This window comes from Spinacia oleracea, chromosome 4 (genome assembly GCF_020520425.1).
Source record: "Spinacia oleracea cultivar Varoflay chromosome 4, BTI_SOV_V1, whole genome shotgun sequence".
NCBI classification, from domain to species: domain Eukaryota; kingdom Viridiplantae; phylum Streptophyta; class Magnoliopsida; order Caryophyllales; family Amaranthaceae; genus Spinacia; species Spinacia oleracea.
The window spans coordinates 16164169-16184153 of record NC_079490.1 but is presented as its reverse complement, the minus strand read 5'-3'; the positions used below and the strand labels follow the sequence as shown (position 1 = coordinate 16184153).

Here is a 19985-nt window from a genome sequence, read left to right as displayed (position 1 = left end):
ACGCCTCCCAAGGACACTATAAATGATAAAAGAAAGGAGACCCATAAGCATGCAGAAAACAAGAGTTTTGATAGAGAATTTACCAGAAAATGATCAAACTGATGAGAAGTATGGGCAAATCTTCTAAATCCTCAAGAACACTGAACAAGAATCCAAGAACACTCAAACGCAAGCACAAGCAGATCTTTGGCAAATCGAATTCACTTTCTCTCTCTAGGAAAATTTCTCTGAGGTAACAAAGGGAACATGAGAGAAGTTCTGAAGGTTTTAAAGGAAAAACTGAGCTCTGAAAAGCCCTCACACGTGGCACGTTCCCAGGACAAGCAGCCTACCCCCACATGGGCAAGGGGCATCCTCCTTGAGGGGCAAATGATGTGGCCTAAAATAAACGCCACCTAAGCTAAACCGTAAAGGCCCATTAAGAAAGCCTAAAAGGCCTTCTAGAAGGTCTTTAGGCCCTCTTACTCAGAAGGGACCCATCTCCACTGATTACAAGAAGCCCAAGCCACTTAATAAGCCCACCAGGCTCAAATCAATCCCCCCGCATTTACGCAAGACACGTGTCTTGATCTCAAGAAACTATCCAATTAATGCAGGACCAGCTCCCAAGAAACCCTAGCACTATAAATAGTGCAGATCCCTAGGCAAATGGGACAATCAATTCATTCCCACCAACTTGGCATTAACTTTGCTCTGCCCTCTCTCTACAAATTATTTCTCTCTCTAGCATATACTTACTTAAGCATCGGAGGGAATATTCCTACGGGAATATTCTTGTTTTGCAGGTTGCCAGAAGTTCGTGTCAGGTCATACTTGATACTTCCGAGGAACGCGTGACACGTCATCACCGTAAAAGATCCCACAACAGGGATAATATTTATAAAGTTATGGGATAAAGATTGAATACAATATAATATTTTGATTCATTTTGGTATACTCTCTTTGTTCTTAAATGTTCTTCCCGTTTGTTTTTGGCACACTTGCCAATCCACATTTTACATTGTTATTATCTCTAATTAGGTGTTATTAAAAATTATAAATTTTTTATATTGTTATAGTACTAATTGAGACGAATCAAACAAGACCCCACGTGACTATGTTTTTTCTTATATATTGAACATAATTCAAAAGATTCTCTTCCATTATAAATAGTGTCAAGATTCTAAATGGGAAGAACATTAAGAAACGGAGAGGGTAGTTAAAAGCAAAGAGAGATCGGATAATATAAAGATCTGTAAATAAATCAATCAAGTGACTAGAAATCCTTGAGTGAGCGCAAATTGACAGGGTACCTAATTGTGCAAAAATTATTTAGCGTAAAATAAATGTCGTTATAACCTAATAAACAATTTCTACAAAATAAAGTTATTTTATGACTCCCTCTCTCCCTCAAAGCTCGTTCCGCTATTCTTGTAAAGTCGTCTCTTAACACTCACCTCGTTTCTATAAATGACATACTTTTACTAATATTATATCATTTATCTCACTTAACCATAAACCCACATATATTCCTACTTCCTAAAAAACTTTAAAAATTCAACCTCTCACCCCTTTATTTGACAAAATTTTCACTAACTATATTAAAAAAAAAATATACCCCATTATCAACTACCACCTAATAAATTAATTATTCAATTAAATTGCCTAAAAATCTGTGCCGGTCAAATTGGACGAGTATTAAGCAACTAAGAGAGTATAATTCGGTTTTGACGGATACTTTAAAAACTTGATAAATTATGTGTGAGGCAATATAAAGTTTTTAAAGTATCCGTCAAGGTATAAAGCCAATATAAATATATAATTGATGCACAAAACGGCACTTAATAAGCGAGATATTCAATCAATATTAAAGAATGATTAGCTAGAGTTCATTTGCACTTACTATATTCCTGTCGTTTAATAGAATTATATAGTTCAAAATTCAATTCAAAGTTCATCTCCAGCAACCACTCTGCAAAAGAAAAAAAAAAGAGATCAACATGCATGTTATTGGTTTTTTCTTACGCACGATCAATGGACATGGAAATAAGATATTGTTCTTGAATTTTTCTTGCGTGCGCATCAATGGAGTAACAAAAAAAGAGATAGATTAAGTGTTCTCGGTATACTTAGGCCCTGTTTAGTTCACCTTATTTCAGGACCTTATTACTTATTTCAGATTTAATCAGATCAGATCAGACCAGACCAGATTAGATCAGATCAGATCAGAAAAAATAAGTTCAGATCAGACCAGATCAGATCAGACCAGATCAGATCAGACCAGATTATTATGATGATGATTATTATTATTATCATTGTTATTATATTTAATATTTATTACTATTATTGCTTTAATAAAAAAGAATTTTGTTGTCGGTGCAATTAAAATCTATTACTTAAGGCATAAAAAAACATTAACAAAACATTCAAATTCATCATGTCCAAATTAAAACCATTAAGTCCAGATCAGAAACGATATGATCAGGTCATGTCCGTATCAAAACTGATTTTTATGGATCAAAACTATTACGGAGTATATATCTAGACCAGAACTGATAGAATCAGATAATATCCATATCATAACTGATCTGTACAGATCATGTCCAGATCATGTTCAAATCTGCAAAGATCTTGTCTACATCAGAACCAAATCTTACATAGCCAATATGTTCAGATCAAAACCGATTTGTACAGATCGTGTCCAGATCAGAATCGATGCAGCTTATAACTGGTCTAGATATCGACTCTGTACAGATTATGTTCAGATCGGAATTGATCGGCAAATATCATGTCCATATCAGAATTGATTAATAGTGATCATGACTAGATCAGAACTGGTCTGTACAGATCATGTCCAGATCATAATCGATTTGTACAGATCATATCCAGATCATAACTTATGTGTATAGATCATAACCGATCTATCTAGATCATGTCTAGGTCTATCTAATATAAGGAATAGTTAAATCATGAGCAAAGTCAAATAAATAATATCAATATTATAAATTTGTGTAACATTTATTTTACACGTAAGTTGTTTAATATTAATAAATGTAGATTTTTGTTTAAACTTAATTATGAAGAATCAGATCAGATCAGACCAGACCAGACCAGATCAGATCAGATCATATCAGACCAGATCAGATCAGATCAGATTAGAAAAAATAAGTTCAGATCAGACCAGATCAGATCAGATCAGATCATATCAGGAGAAATAAGGTGAACTAAACAGGGCCTTATTAGGAGAAGGAGATAGATTAAGAGTTTTGCTTTCTTGGTATATTTCTTACAGTAAGAGGGAGAGGAGATTAATTTGGAGACCAAAACGCAACCTAATAACATAACTACAAAATAGTTAATCAAAACAAAAAATAAAACGAAACTTGTGCAATTCAAAATTAGTATTTTTAACGTTTGAGAAAATTCAACCTAAAGCTAAGGTGGCTACCACAACTTTGCCAAACACTAAAAAATTTACAACTCGTATTTTAATTGAGGCATAATATTATCCGCTGCCTTAAAAACTACTGTGGAACACGCCGGAGGATTCCTCCTCCTCTTTACTCTCTACGAGTATAAAATTCCTCCGTTCTAGAAATAACGCACCATGGTTGACTTTTACTCCTTTAACCATTACTTTGACTCTTAATATCTCAAATCGTGTTCAAGTAAAAATTATAAAAATTAATATTTAGAAAATATATATCGATACGAATCTAATATGATCCTACATGACTAAAATTTCCTTATATACGAATCACAAAAAATTGCCAAAGTAATAGTATGAATAGCGTAAAAAACAAATAGTGTGATATTTGCGGAACGGAGGAAATATACCCGTAATTAAAATTTCCTTGCAAAGATTCCACCGTTTCAAGTGGGTCTTCAACACCGCCGCATTCTGGACAATTAGCAATCTTGTACTCCTGGGTATTCTTTAATGATTTTAGGGTTTTTTCTTATCCAAAAACCACAAGCTAAAGTCCCCATCAAATCAAATCCCATAAAAAAGGAGGTACAAAAAAATAAGGTTAGTTGGCAAAAGGACCCTTCTAAACTGAATCAAAAAATCCCATGTTTTTGTACTTGTTTTCCCTATTTCTACATTTCTAAGCAATTGAATTTTCCCCCCTTGTTTGAATTTCGCAGATTCAGCAAATTCTTCAGGTTTGATAATTCACATTCCATTGCTGATTTCATACTGTTTATTTTTTGATGATTGCTTTCATACCCACTTTGTGTTTGTTGTTTTTTCTGCAATTATGGTGTTTTATTTGGTTTTGGTATTACTGTCTGATTCTATTTCTTCCTTACCACATTGGTATAATTTGCAAATTGTCCCTCTCTGCTCTCATGTTTCGCTTGTTCTATGAAAAAAATAATGCTTTTTTATTCTTAATAATATTAATATTAATTTGTGGGTCTCAGAAAATAGCAGCTTGAAGATATTTAATTTCTGAAAAAAAAGGATGGAGCTAAAAATGAAAAAGATGATTGCTTTAACTTCTATAGGGAGCTTCCAAGTTGGTCTGATTTTCATGCAATTGCCCTTTTCATTTTTATTTTTCATTTTTGATTTTTTGACGTGATTTTGGAGCTGTTGACTTATTGCAGCAGCCTATTTGTTCATTATCAAGAGTGCATCTTTTACTTCAGGCTAGCTTAATGATACTTTTGGGCATCTTTTTAAAAATTTGCACCGACAGTTGATGGCTTGATGCTAGTTTCTTCAACGAAGAGCGAATTGGGCACATGGGTATTCGTCACCTTGGGTGGACAACAACTCTATGAATGTAGAATTGCTCATTGTGCATTTTATTAGGCAATATGCTGATAGTTTCTATGCTTTTATCAGGATATTCTGTGTGTTACGTGCCTTTTCTTTGCAAACTTTAATGGAGAACTCTTATCTGAACCCTTGGCAGAATTTCGAGGCTCGGTATTGAGTATATGTTAGTTCATAGTGGTTTAGGTTGATAGAGGTCATTATACTTGTAGCTTTGGCCTTTGCTCAATGCAAATTAGATTCCATCTCCAGGAAATGTTTAAATCTCTGCGTAATGAAGAAAACCTAGATAGAAAATAATTTCCTGGAACAAATTCCAGCTTTGAAATGCTAATATTGCCTTCACAGATCTGCTTAAATATCTTTCTTGTGCCAAAATATTCCAAACATGGCACATCTTTGACAGTTCAGAAAGTTTACCGAGTTACTGATGGAAATCCAAGGGCAATATGCGTTGGCTATATGTTTTGGGAGTAAAACAAAGGAGTGGGTGTACAATATGTTTGTTTATTCAGCCGTTCTGATGTTCAAACCCAATCAGCAGATGGGTCAGGGATAAAACGGGTCCTCAATTCGGGGATGATGATCCAGTTATATTAGCTAGTTAAGTATGGAAAATAGAATTCATATTGACCTTTAATCTCTTGTATAGAGTCGTTTATGCCTAATAGATTTCCGACTTTACATTGCCAAAGTCTGGATTTCTGATTATTAATTGCCAATGTATTTGCTCCATTAGTAACATCATGATATAGTTAACACTCGTATGCTGATGCGTTTTTTAAGACAATATCCTTGACAGTGCAGACAGCTTACTGAATTACTGATGGAAATTGCAAGGGCAATAGTTCTTGGCTGTATGGTTTGGGACTAAAACAAAGAAGTGGGTATACATTATGTTTTTTTTTTCTTTGTCTGCTACTCAGCCGTTCAAACGTTCTGATGCAAGCATCAGATGGGGTAGTGATGTGATTTGGGGTTGTTCTTTGGCAGTACTCTTTCTTTTTTGTTCCATATATTATTTATCATTACTTTTCAAGAGGATAGCTTGCCAACTCACTCTCACACAAACTCCAAGTTTGCCCCATCTCTTCAGAGTCCTTATCTTGGTCTTAATCATTTATTTTGTTTTGCCTTTGTGTCATGGAACTTTCACAGTGTTTCCAGCTCCTGCTTTTTCTTTGGCTTTTCTCTAATATCTCAGAATGTTTTATTGTGCACCATGCAAACCTGGGTAAAGTAGAATGTGGTATACCTTACCAAAACCTTTTAGGCTTCTATGTGTACTGTTGGCATACTTGGCAAGTTGGCAGTACCTTTGTAGGATCAAAGTCAAATATATTGTTTTGTCCTGTGGAAATGGATACTGAGCAGGTCAGATTGTTAGGTGCAGAATCCCATGTGGATAGCCGAAAAGTAGGTGCAACTTCTCTATCATTTTTTAAATATGAAAAAAGCTTTTAAGTTATTTATAAGATACACAAGAAAGCACTTGTTCAGTTATGGAGAGAACATTGTAGAGGCATTTTACTTTTCTTAAGCTGGAAAATTTCTTTCCATTTTGTACTTTTGAAGCGAACGTTCTGTAATATACCACAGACTGGAAATTCTGGTGGGGACTCTGATCTTCTTATCTTGATATTTAATGACTCCAAAATTTTCTTTATTTAAACCTTGGTCTTGTCTTCTGGTGTGCCATATAATGTCTGGCCACTTTCACCATAATACTATGCTTGATCTCGTAGTTTGTGCTACAATTGTTTGTGGAATCGCTGACAACTAACATCTCTAGGGGAAACTTTATACTGTTAATTTCATTCATGCTCATTCTAATTGGATACTCTTTGTGGTGTCTAGGATCATCAGCAATTGTATTATGGGTTTCGAGGAAAGAGTTATGGAGCATGATGATGTAAAGCAAGCAAAGCAATCATTGGCTATCAGCCTGCATGCGTTTTCGGATCTGTCATGCGTTTCACCCGTTGTATTCCTCTTTTTATTAAAAGAGTCTTATATCTATGGTATGCTTATCTTCTGCACAGTATTATTAGGTGGTTGTTAATCACGATTATTTCTTATTCTCTTAAAAGTTGAATATTCGAAACTTGTGGATCAACAATTATCTTGCCTTTTCCTGTCTTACTTTGATGGCCCCTTTGGTCGAGGGTAATAAATGATGGTAATTGAAATGAAATTGTATTGTAAATTTGTGATAAACGTCACATGCAATGCCTATGGTAATGCTAATTCACCTCAACTCCTCAAGAATCTCACTTTCTTCGTAAATCTTGCACTTGGGTGGTGGTGTGTGGGAACAAAAATTTATGTAGAAAAGACACAAGTTTGAGATGAGATTGCATTACCATGGATGTTATGATGTTATTTTCCTTGCCAAATTATAATTAGATTCATTCTCATTCCCGACGTTTATTACCGGCTACCAAGTGAATGCTTTAACCTGAAGAACTACAATTAGGTGTCAAATTCATTTGTTTCTTGCTCCTTTTGTTATGGGCATATGGGTGTAAATTGTTTTTTTTTTTTTTTGTGTTAGCACCCGGTTCACCCTTATGGTTAATCCGGATTCGGGGCGAGTTCTGGGTGGTTAGGTTCCAGTCCCCTCCCAATTGTTGTTGCGGGGGATCGAACACGGGTTCTCCCTACCAAGTTCAGCCCCAATCACCACTGAACCAACAAGCAATTGGTGGTGTAAATTGTAATTGATCCCACAAATTCTTATTTTGAAGGTGGTGTTACATCATAGTAAAAGTTAAGCAAAATGTTTAAAAGTCACTCTAGTATAATATAAGAATTATCTAATTTTTAGTGATAAAATTTTCACTTCAATAAAAATTATCTCTTCAAAATCACTAATAATGTATAAAAGTAACTATGTAAACCTTTAAAATGTTTATCTATCAAAAAATATAATTACCTTGATGTACAATAAATTTAGTGCACACCTAATGCGTGCAAGAACGTTTGAATTGATACTGGTTCATTAATTTAGTTCTGGTTTAGGGGCTTACTAGATCTACGACTGTATAGTTCATAGTCATTAGTCAATGCAATTCTCTTGCTTGTTTATAGATTCTATCAGTCAATAGTTGTCTTTATTAATAATGGAATTCTGCTTGGCTGATAAGAACTGATGTTAATGAGGTTCAGAAAATAGGCATTGCAAGTGGAACAGTAATGTTCTACAATTTTGTATATAATCTCCTTTTCCGAACCAGGTAAAGAGAGGGATAGGAGACTTACAAATTTGTATATTTTGGTTTTACAGGGAAGTCTAAAGCAACTACAAAATTCCGTGCTCTGCAACAACAAGTCAATTTAGCGCTCGAAAATGCCCCTCAGCCTGGACCAGCTGTTTTTATTGTCCGATGTCTCTACGTGCTTCCAGTATTTGAATCACATGCTGATGGCTTTAGTCACTTGATTGTATCTGCTCTTCGTAAATTCCTGAAAGCCAATACCAATTCTCCTGACTTGCTAGAAGCACAGGATCTAGCTGCACAGTTATTTTTCGATGTTGTCCAAGGCTTTGTCATCCACGATGAGAGGATACTTCTAAAGCTAATTGAAGCTGTTGATCTGAAGTTGGTTAATGTTGATAAAGCTTTACGCAGTTCAGATGCAAAGAACTTGACTTGTGACAAGGCTGAAACTTTCATGGAGAAATATATTCATCAACACATAGAATCTCAGTCATATATGACTGCTGTCTCATTGTTAGAACAATTCAATATTCGCCATTCTGGAGAATCTCTTCTGTTTAAGATGATAGAGAACAAAGACTTCAGAGCAGCAGAGAAATGGGCATCATATATGGGTAAGTCAATGTTGTGTGTTCTTGTCCAGGAATACGTTAAGTTGAATATGCTAAAAGCTGCATATGGGATTATAAAAAGGAACAATTTTCAAGAGGACTTTCCAGATGTATACCATAAATGTAAAGAAAGGTGATTTTTCCCGCAGAAATGTTTTCACAGAAGCCAACTCCTCTTTGCTATTTGAATCATGAATGAAAATGGTTGTTTGAATTGTAGCTCATTGAAGACTTTAGCTGAAAAAGGATGCTGGGATGTTGCAGAAGAGAGGGCAAAGAATGATAGGCAGCTTCTTGAATATCTGGTGAGTACGTGGCTCAGGGTTACCTGATTCGTGGTTCGCTTCGGTACGGGGTACGAGTTCGGGTTCGGGTTCACGATTCACGGGTTGGCTGGTTTTAGGTTCGCAAGAGGGATTTGAAACTATTTTTTTCAGGATTTTTAAAAACAAAATTGTTCAAGATTTTATTTTAATACTCACACATTCATACTCAGATAACATGTTATTTCCTTCCCAAATAAAAGCCCCAACATATATAACTAGGGTTTCGGATTCGGCATGACAATACCAACGATTTGGTTCGCGAACCACAACGAATTGGGCCGCTGGAGAACCCGATTCGGTACGGGCGAACCGGTTCGAGATTCGCAGGGGGTACCCGCGAATCTGGTAACGCTGACGTGGCTTATTGGAAAATAGTTCGAGCCTAAACCTAAGAACAGCCTTCCCATATTCCAGTAGATGTATATTCAAAGAACAACTTCTTTTCAGAACTCTCAATTTGAAATTTTCAGAAGCTCTTTTATAGGCCTGTTTCTGAATTCTGAAGCGCTTAGTTTAGTTCGACAATGCTCATTAAACTTCAGTTTTCTTATTTTCAAATATCCAATCAATTATATCAAAAATGATAATTTCTCGTTTTATCCCTTCATCCATGATTGTTTTTGGTCATTATCAGGGTTTATCATCTTTCTATAAATATTCTGGAGGTTTTGGGTGATGTAAGCTGCTTCCTTCACACTAGGTGCAAAATTGGCTGAAGACTTCAGTGTTTTCCCATTTAATATTTATTTGTTTAAATATTTTATAGACGGAGTTCCTTATGGGTTAATGTCTGCTTTATTTTAGATTAATGTAATCTTAAGATAATATGATCCATGCAAAATTCAATAAACCTGCAAATGGAAAAGCATATAAAAACAACCTCATCTAGATGTATTAATAATGTTATAAAACTTTTAATGTGCTAAGCTGATTTTTTTACGTAATACATCTGTATGACTACTGAAAAGATACATTGGGAAGCTGTGTTTCTCTTACTGCTTAAATGTGTACTTTTCTAGTAATCAGTACCTAACACCTTTCTTACATAAAAAAGGTCTATTTGGCGATGGAAGCTGGATACTCTGAGAAGGTTGATGAATTATGTGAACGATACTCGCTGGAAGGATTCGTGAAAGCTAAAGGTAAACCATTGGTTATTCTTTTGTCTATTGAACTTTGTTTGGCACGAGAACAGGACTATTATAGTTGATTATCAATCTAGTATCTGCTGCCTTGTAGTTGATGGTATAGTTTTCTTTTGCTTGTTGAACTACAGATGTTAAAGTTCGAAAGTCGAAATCTACGTTAAGCTTTTTGCTGTTAGATGATCTAAAATCCAATTTCCTGAAGAATGAGAATCAAGAAGGAATTCATATTTTTAGAATCAAAAGAACTTCTGTTCAGACTACGGGTAGATAATTTATTATCAGGGGGGCAGAGTTATCCACAAATACAATAGCAGAACACATTCATCTAGATAAGTAAAAAACAATATCACATTTCTCAGCATATCTCAGTCTAGGTTCAAAATACAGGTAACGAACTTGACCTATGGGCTTTTTAGATTTTAGACCTTTGACTTCATTGTATCTGGTGACTTGGTGAGCTTGGGCTTCTTCCCCACATAACCCGCGGTTGGTTATCAATTATTATTCCTAAAGACCTAAACCCCTGGAGCATGAAGGTTCCAAATTTAATATATTGTTGAACCAAATTTCTTTGCCCTTGAAGCTGTATATATGTTTGATGCTCTGTTGTGCAAGAGAAGGAGATTATACTGGCTGCAGATCTAAGTCATCAAACAAAGCACTCAAAAAATAATATGGTTGCATCTGTAGGGTTGTAAAGACATGAATTTCATACAAACTCTGATAACTTGTTATGTTCTTGCAGAACCCGAGGTCCATCCTCTTGAGAGTCGTTATCTACATCTTCACGAATTGTTCATAGATGACATTGTTTGGGTTGATGAAGCTGATAGTCTGCAGAAAGCGACTTCTTATATTGAAGGGTGTAAAGTCGTCGGTGTAGATTGTGAGTGGAAGCCTAATTATGTCAAAGGTAGCAAAGGCAACAAGGTACCTTGTCATAATCAAACTTCTTTTAGTGGTGTCATTATGTTCATACCACTTCATTTCTCCGAGGTGTATACTGTCAATTATTTAGAAAAAGGTTTTGTGAAAGGTTAAGGCCCAAAAATGTTCACGTGTTAAAAAAAAAAAAAAACAGGTGCTCGCGTTTGGTTATCTGATGATGAATCTGTTTACATTTTGCTGAAGTAGTTATTCATTTGTAATGCTGAAACTAATTCATCTTATATTATCTTTGGATTTTAGTTTATGAAGCTTGCTTAGTATTTCTGTTCTACTGGACTCCGATCATTGTGTTTTGATAGCGGGCTCCTCTCCTGATGTTGCCTTTTCCCCACATCTTGGTTGACAGGTTTCCATCATACAAATTGCTTCAGAAAAGGTTGCTTTCATTTTTGATTTAATCAAGCTATATGACGACGTTCCTGAAATTCTTAACAACTGCTTCATCCGTATTCTGCAATCCCCAAGAATTCTGAAGCTTGGTATGTGTATCATCATAATTGGTTTCTTTGTTTTCTTCTTCATTTTATTCCTGTTAAAGTGTTTATCCTGCACTAGAACGAATGACACACCTTATCTATCTATTTTATATTGTGTTTACCAGATAATGGCGTTGTAATGACATTGCTTCCTTTTTGTATTATATCTAGGCTATAATTTTCAATGTGATATGCATCAGTTGGGTCATTCTTACCAAAAGTTGGATTGCTTCAAGCGTTATGAGATGCTTCTTGACATCCAGAAAGTGTTCAATGAGCCTTGTGGTGGATTGTCTGGCCTTGTGAAGGTAATTCATGCCGTTTCTTTTGTCACTTAAACATATATATAAGGTTTTTGACGAGGCTTACACTAATAGAAACTTTCAACTTAATATTCGGATGTAGAAAATACTGGGAGCTGGTTTAAACAAAACAAGAAGGAACAGCAACTGGGAACTAAGGCCTTTGAGTCAGCAACAAGTTAGTACTTTTACTGTTTGATTAATTTTCTTATGTCATATAGAATAGAAGCATAATTTATGGGGTATTCTGCAGTTGGAGTATGCTGCTCTTGACGCAGTTGTTCTGGTTCATCTATTCCACCACATCGGCAACCAATCTCAAGCCGTTGACGTCCAAGAAAAAAATGTCAAAATGGAGTGGAAATCCCACATTGTAAGTGCATCGACTAAATCAAATGAATCTCTTTTAAAAGCTCTGACTGGAATGCCAATTGTGGATCAAAGTCAGGCTGTAAGGTGAACATAATATTTTCTGCAACTTCCCCATATCCTGAAACTATCTGATCCTCATCAATCACCTATTTAATCTCTCTTTCCCGTTCTCTTATCTATCGTATTCATGAACTTGCAAATTTGTGAGTTATTGTTGTGCTATTTTATTGTAGTAGTCTATCTCTTGGTTACAGGCTTCACAAATTGGTGACACGAAGATGTCGAGGAAGAAAGACGTTGGGTTTGAGAGGAAATCTGAAGTCGAGGCTGGGCAACCTGAATCCTCCTAGAGTAGTAACACCACAGTTTTACATTTCTCCATTTCTGTGAGGTGATGAATTAATTGTATATATGTCTAGTTTCTAGAATTTGGTCAGATGCTGACTTCAAGAAGGTGCTGTCTTGCACTCTGTATATATGCTACACTCTTACAACGGCAACATATTGTATATATTTCTCTTAAGTTCAATTGGGCTTTGATTTAAGAAACTTGTCATTTTATGTTTGTTGGAGGTAAAGTTGGAAAACTGATTTTGGGTTTTGACACCAAATAATTGATTATGGATACCACATTGTGAGTATAGCACAAATAATCGTGCTCTCGCAATTGGTGTGTCAAAATCAGTTCCCGTAAAGTTGGGTGGGTTGGGGGGCAGGGGCGGGGGTAGGAGGTGAGGCGTTTAACCAGGATGTGAATCTTGGAATTGGGAGAGCCTCGTGAAGTAATGGGTACAATTAGGTCGTATATGGAGTAATAGAAAATGACATCATCGCCACTTAGTCATATGTCAACGTGTTCCTTTTTATTTGGGTCATGTAATAATTTATTTTATTTTATTTGTAACTTTTAGTCTCAAAATAGTTAACAAAATTTTTGGATCAATAAATTACTTATAATTTACAAGAGATATATAAATGTAATTACTTATAAATTACTTACGGAGTATAAATGAGAATTGAGAAGGCATGGGTAAAAGTTGTTGAAGCAAGCAATCTGTCCCTAATATTAAGGTGACTCCTAAATATAAGTAAATCCACATCATGTCTATATCCACAACAAAAGAATAAAACATAACTCAATTAATCTACTTCATTTGATCCTAGCTCAACCAATTTTCTTCTGCCCTCTATTCTCTCCCCCTCGCACATCAATCAAAAAAAATTTGGAAGAAAAATAGAACGGAAGGAGAGCGGAAGGAAGAGAAAACGGGGAATAAGAGAAGAGAAAAGTGGCAATAATGGACGACTTCCGGTCGCCTTATAGCCATTCTTACGGATATGAAGGCGACCGGAGGGTTGAGTTTAATGGCATTGATCAACATACACCTGTGGATCAAATGTACGTAGCTAGATCTCGAGGGCCTCCTCCACGAAGAGACATCGTTCGTAGATCATCAAAACATAAATCATCCTTAACCACGACATCAACCTCTTCAATATTTTCAGTTAAGGCATGGTATAATAATCCCGAACAAAAGAGGAAAAGAAGAATGGCAAAATATAAGATATATAACGTTGAAGGTAAGATGAAAAGCTCTTTTAAGAAAAGTTATCGTTGGTTGAAGAAAACGTGCTTAATTATTGTACATGGATATTATTGAACATTTGAAAATAATATTGTACATTTTATATATGCTAATGGAAGGCAATAAGAGATCATTTTTATTACTTGTGCTTTCGCATTCAAGTACATTTTATTTCAATTTTTCTGGTATGATCCGATCATATAAATGTCCTTTGATATGATTAAACTTTGACTGTATTTGTACGTTAACATACAATACAATTTCTTTTATTGATAATAACATATATACAAAATCATTAAGTGAGGTCTTGTTAAATTTATAATCTGTATTTTCCATAAACACATTTCATGCTACTACAAAACTAAAAACATTTGGCAAAAAAAATACAAATATAAGAAGATATGTAATATGTTATGGTCTAAGCTTTTTTATACTACTCAGTATTCAACCCTTTTTAAAAATTATTATAACATTCCAACCGATATATTTTTTAATATAAATATAATATTTTAATCTGACCAACACGATAAAAGAGGATAATGTTTTAACCCATTCAATTCGGTAGATTGATTCTATACTTTGTATTTTAATATTTCCTGTTAGGACTACACATCAATCTTTCAAGCAACAACATTTTCTATCTAAAATATGATCCAATAATGAGCAAGTAGTTTGATTTTTTTTTTTTTTTTAAAAAACCTCATTTTTTTTAAAAAAAAACCTCATTTTTTTAAAAAAAAAACTCATTTTTTTTTAAAAAAAAACTCATTTTTTCAGTTCTATACTTATGTTTACCTAATAAAATTCCAAATAATTAGAAAAAAAAAAAATTACAAAATTGCTCCCGTAGTTTACTACGGAGTAAAGTTTTGGAAAGTGTTGGAGTTGCTCTTATACGAAGTACACCCAGAAAAGAAAAAATCCGGCGACAATTCACGATGAGCATCAAATCTGGTGTTCTTCATCTTCGTTCTCATTTCCATTTTAATGGCGTCTCTTTTCGGTGTAAGTTTCTTCATCCATTTTCTCCTCCGTTTCATTTTCATTTTCGTCTTCCCAATTTCAATTTCAGTTTTCGAATGTTAAATTTACCCCTTTTCCAGTTTCCTTTCCGTAACTACGCTTCTCATGCTGTTGATCATTGTGATGACCCCCAATTGTTCCTCCAATCTACGAGACAGCAATGCAAATTAGGGTTTGCTAATATTGATTATCCCCTTTCCGTCTTCCATCATATGAAATCATTGCGTCCTCTTCCTTCAATTATTGATTTCAATCAGCTTTTCGCTGCAATGTGTAAGATTAAACCCCGCCCTCCATTTTCAAATTAGGGTTTGCTAATATTGATTATCCCCTTAAGATATTCAATTGTTAGGTCTCCGTCCAGATGGACATTCCCTTAACGTTATATCCAATTGCTACTGTCGTTTGGGTTATATTGATTTCGGGTTTTCCCTTCTCGCTAATCGCATTAAGCTTGGCTATCAACTTGACATTTTGAGTTTCAATACCCTAATCAATGGTCTTGTTCACTTTAATAAATTGGATCAATCTGTTAAGTTGTTGGATAAGATTGTCAAGCTTGGCTTTCAACCCACATTAGTCACCTATGGTACTTTGTTCAAAGGCCTCTGCAGAACTGCCAATACTGCTGGTGCTCTCGATCTGCTTCGAAAGATGGAATCTCGTGGTCATTGCACCCCTGGTGTTGTCATTTATAATACCATCATTAATAGTCTTTGTAAAGACAAGTTCTTACCCAAAGCCCTCAACCTTTTGAAGGAGATGAAAGCCAAGAGCATTTCCCCTAATGTTATCACCTATAATACCTTAATTCATGGTATGTGCACTTTGGGATTCTGGAAAGACGCTAAAAAAATGTTGATCGAGATGTTAGAAAATGATATAGTGCCTGGCGTCGACACCTATACCACCTTCATTCACATGTATTGTAAAGATGGCAAGGTTGATGAAGCACGGGCTATTTATGAATCCATGACTAAGAGAGGTTTGGTTCCCAATATCATCACTTACAACGCTCTGTTAGATGGATATTGTGTATGTGGTGAGATTGATGAGGCAAAAAAGCTCTTGGATTTGATGGTAAAACAGGGCTGCAAACCTGATCTTGTGACTTTCAATACCTTGATCAGTGGGTATTGTAGAGAGGGAATGGTTGATGAAGCACAATCTATATTAAAATCCATAAGCAAGAGAGGTTTGGTTCCTGATATTATCACATACAGTGCTATGTTGAATGGGTATTGTTTATGTGGCCAGATGGACAAGGCAGAAAAGCTCATGAATTTGATGGTAAAAGATGGATGCAACTCTAATATTGTTACTTTCACCACCTTAATCAACGGATACTGCAAGTCACGAAAGCTTGACAAAGCTCTTTGTTTGTTCCAAGAGATGCACCTTAAAGGATTATCTCCTGATATTTTCACATACAACATTCTTATTGATGCCTTGTGCAAGGACAATAGACTCAATTTTGCATACAAGCTTTTTAAGGGAATGGAAGGTCACAGGCTAAAACCTGATTTAGTCACCTGGAATTCATTGCTTCATTGCCTGTGTAAAAACAAAAGCATTGACGAGGCAATGGCATTGATGAGAGAAATGGAGAAAAAGGGAGTGGTTCCCGGTATTATAACTTACAATATCCTAATTGATGGGTTGTGTGAAGCAGGGCAACTTGAAGAAGCTTTGGATGTCTTTTCATCTCTCACAGATAAGGGCTTACAGCCAGATGTATATACTTACAATATTGTTGTCAAACGACTTTGTAAAAGTGGTTCTCTGAATGATGCTGCTGAACTGTTACTTACAATGGAAGACAACGGATGTCCTCCAGATGAATGCACCTACAATACAATAATTAAAGGGTTTTCGGAAAGTAAGGATGTAAGCAAGGCTTTGGAACTTGTCAGCACAATGAGAAGCAGAGGGTTTGCAGCTCACAATCACAACGTTGCTCTGTTTGTTAGCTTACTCACGGACTCTGATGTTATCGATTCAGACAAGGCTTTACTTCAAAATTTTCTTAAGTTATGAGTGTTTGGCCTCTACTCGGTAAGAAATTTGTGTTTATGTTCTTCACTTCTCAGGTTTCTGTTTATCTATTCTGTAACATCACTAGCATGACAAGATTATCATCCTGTTTTGACTTGTGATTCAAACAAGGCTTTACTTCGAAAGTTGTTCGAGAAATGATTATTTAGGACTCGTTCGGTATCACTGCCAGTTTCCAGTTTTTGGTTTTTTGGTTTATAAGTCATATGATTTATATTGAATCATGAATTAAAAATTAATCCTATTTAGTAATCATGTTAATTTTGAAAACTGGCATCATAAAATTGGAAACTACTATTTGTGGTTTTCATATTTTGGTTTTTAGTTTTATAAAGAACACAAACAAGAAACAAAAAACGATAATGAACGGGCCCATAGTTTGTAGCCTCAGCTCCTGTTAAATGAACTTTTGGTTTATGTTGAAACTCTGGTTTTGTGGTTATATAATCTGTATTTTATAACATATTAACATGAAACTCTTTCCTTTATTTTATTTTTTCCATATTATTATTACACTGTCAAATGTGGTGGAAGCTTTGCATATTTTTTGAGATTTTAGCTACTTGATATTCCCACACTATCTTAATTGGCGATTTGGTTATACGGAGTAATAGATCTTCCACTGGAAGCAAATCCAAATCAAGTGATTTTGTCGTTGAAGCAAAACCTTTTTCTATGTTGAGCCCTGCAAGACTGCCTGATTACTACAATCCTGAACACAAAAAACCTAATGCAACTTCAACAGAACGTCATCAGGGCTTGTTCAAGCCATCCCGGGAAATACTGTATGTTATTACATTTCAGCTTCAATGGAGGGAAGCACATACGGAGGCTGACAAATTGGCAAAGGAAGCAGTATGATGGACTGACTAGTAAATGTACTTATATACGAAGTAGTTGGTTTTTACCAACATTTGTCCTTTGTCGTGTAAGGTATTGTTGAAGTCCAGTACATCTTGCTAATGCCTGAATGCTCTACGGAGCTGTTGGTCATTTTGAGGCACGATTAAGATGGATTTGTCTAATATGGGCATTGGCTGAATGCTGCTACCTTAAAGAACTGATGTTTTTCCTTTATTCTTGATAGGAGTGACAAACCCTCATGCAAGCTCTTGTATGTAACTCTGGAAAGAATTTCTGCAAATGCATCATTTTTAGATGCACTACATTATATGCATCAAAAGGTGAGTTTGTGCTAGTTCTGCAGTAAGAACTCAATTTGCTCTCTCCAGATAGATTTCTGCACTTGTAGCATGTATTAGCTGAATAACAGATGGGAACGTCTATGTCATTCCCAGGGACTGCTGACAGGGTTTGTTGTTGATGAAGCACATTGTGTAAGGTATGCATTTTACTTGAAAATGAATTTTGCAAAGAATATATGTGTTAAACTTACGTTCTTGCTCACTCTTGGAATTATTGTCTATTACGACATGATAACATTTATATTACTGTTTTCCCCTCGATGATGCCCCAGTAGTTCTAATTTGATGTTGACGCAGTTCAGATCTGCAGAGGGTGGTGAATCACCTGACCTACTACATGAAGGGGAAAGTTACCTTTATTTTGTATCCTAGGAAAAAGAGGAAATTTTGGTTGCACTGTTTTGGAGCATGCTTAAACTGTTTAAGGAAAACTTGGGATCATTTAGCCAACACTGTGCATGATACGGAGCAATAGCGAAATATCATATGCATATTGATTCACCTTACCAGGGAAAAATGGAAAATGATTCCTCTGCCAACTAATGAATAATTTTGGCCAGTAACCTTTTTCCTTCTTACTTGATTTTGTGTTCTAGTGTTGAACTCTTTTTCCTGAATCAAGCATGAACAGGAAAACAATTAAGCAACATAATTTGATTTTTTTTTTTCACTAGAAAATTAAGTCAGTCATCAGTGCGGAATAGGTACTGAAGGGTGAATGATAGACTAGTTTTACAGAGAAAAAGGAGATTTGGTTCCATAGTTTTTAATTTTTTTTTTTTGGCAATTCATAGTTTTTAAATTAGTTGACAGTAAAATTATGTTTTGTTGTTTGTCTTATTACTGCTGCAATATTTTATGTCTTGCTTAATTATTTCTTATTTGTGTTTTAGCCAATGATTTCCGTCCAGATTATCGGAGGTTGGGATGTCTTAAGCAGAATTTTCCAACTGTCCCTGTGATGGCATTAACTGCTACAGCAACTCATTGTGTTTGTAAGGTATGAGTATTTGAATCAGCTTAAATAAAACCTTTTCTATGAATTATCAACCATAGTCCATAGTCCTTATTTTAAGGTATCTTTTGCAGGACATATTAAGTGCATTAAAAATACCTCGGATTGGGTCGACAATTGGAAACTGAGGAAATTATATTCTCAAGAACAAGAGGATGTAAATCTATTTTCTCTTTATTCACAGGAAATTCAATTACACTTGATTGCATAAAAAGAATCGTCACACCCACGAGGGACGAGGTCACGCATTAGCCTCGCGCTTTTTCGACCCCCTCACAATGTGGCACTTGATTTTTTTAATTCAAAAAGAAATTAGAAATCTTATTTTTCATTGGCCGAAACCATTAGTAATCCTAGATGGCGCTCTAATCTTTCAGCAAATATGCCTCCTTTATATATGTATATTAGATTAATCTATTATGATATTTTTGTATTTAAGTGGAGAGTTTTATTCGAATCTTATTGTTATATTGATCGCATTACACGTTGATCAAATAATTTGTCTTTTAATATTATGGAATAGTGATCCAGTAATAAACCTTATTCATTAAAAAATATCGAAATATACTCCATTTTATTGACTTACAAAGCAGTATTTTGTGGGGTAGAATACAGAAAAGAAATTCTTGTTTGAGTATGTAACGAAGTTATTGCAAATGAAGAAGGAAGGGAAAAGAAGGGACAATATACTAGAGAACAAATCAGTTAAAATCGGAGTAGGAAGCACAAACACACATGTCAGGTCATTAGGTGGCGTGTTATGTGTCGGACACGTATTGAACACAGATATTCCGTGGACATGCAAAATATGTGTTGGACACGCGAAATCAAGTGTCCAACTTTTTTGGAAATATGTGGACAAGTGGACATGTAATGATATGCGGTGGACACTTAATTGTTGGACACATTTTGGACTCATATTTAAAACTGTA

General features: G+C 35.2%; 1 protein-coding gene and 1 pseudogene across 4 annotated transcripts; both read left to right on the top strand.

Annotated features, from left to right (window-relative positions):
* The first annotated feature begins 3871 nt into the window (after positions 1–3871).
* Positions 3872–12718, top strand: LOC110776513 (uncharacterized). 4 transcript variants are annotated; one of them, XM_021981072.2, is made up of 12 exons: positions 3873–4009; positions 4129–4146; positions 6623–6786; positions 8052–8730; positions 8818–8902; positions 9978–10065; positions 10817–11001; positions 11366–11498; positions 11667–11803; positions 11901–11975; positions 12051–12253; positions 12424–12718. In XM_021981072.2, exons 3-12 carry the CDS (start codon positions 6642–6644, stop codon positions 12557–12559), a joined length of 1866 nt encoding a protein of 621 aa, XP_021836764.1. In that variant the 5' UTR covers positions 3873–4009; positions 4129–4146; positions 6623–6641; the 3' UTR covers positions 12560–12718. The 4 variants fall into 4 exon arrangements, with proteins under 4 accessions (XP_021836763.1, XP_021836764.1, XP_021836762.2 ...); XM_021981071.2 differs by having other exon boundaries at positions 3872–4146; positions 12051–12170; XM_021981070.2 differs by lacking the exon at positions 3873–4009 and having other exon boundaries at positions 4013–4146.
* A 1882-nt stretch (positions 12719–14600) lies between these two features.
* LOC110776512 (putative pentatricopeptide repeat-containing protein At1g12700, mitochondrial) lies at positions 14601–19510 on the top strand (annotated as a pseudogene).
* The last annotated feature ends 475 nt before the right edge of the window (positions 19511–19985 follow it).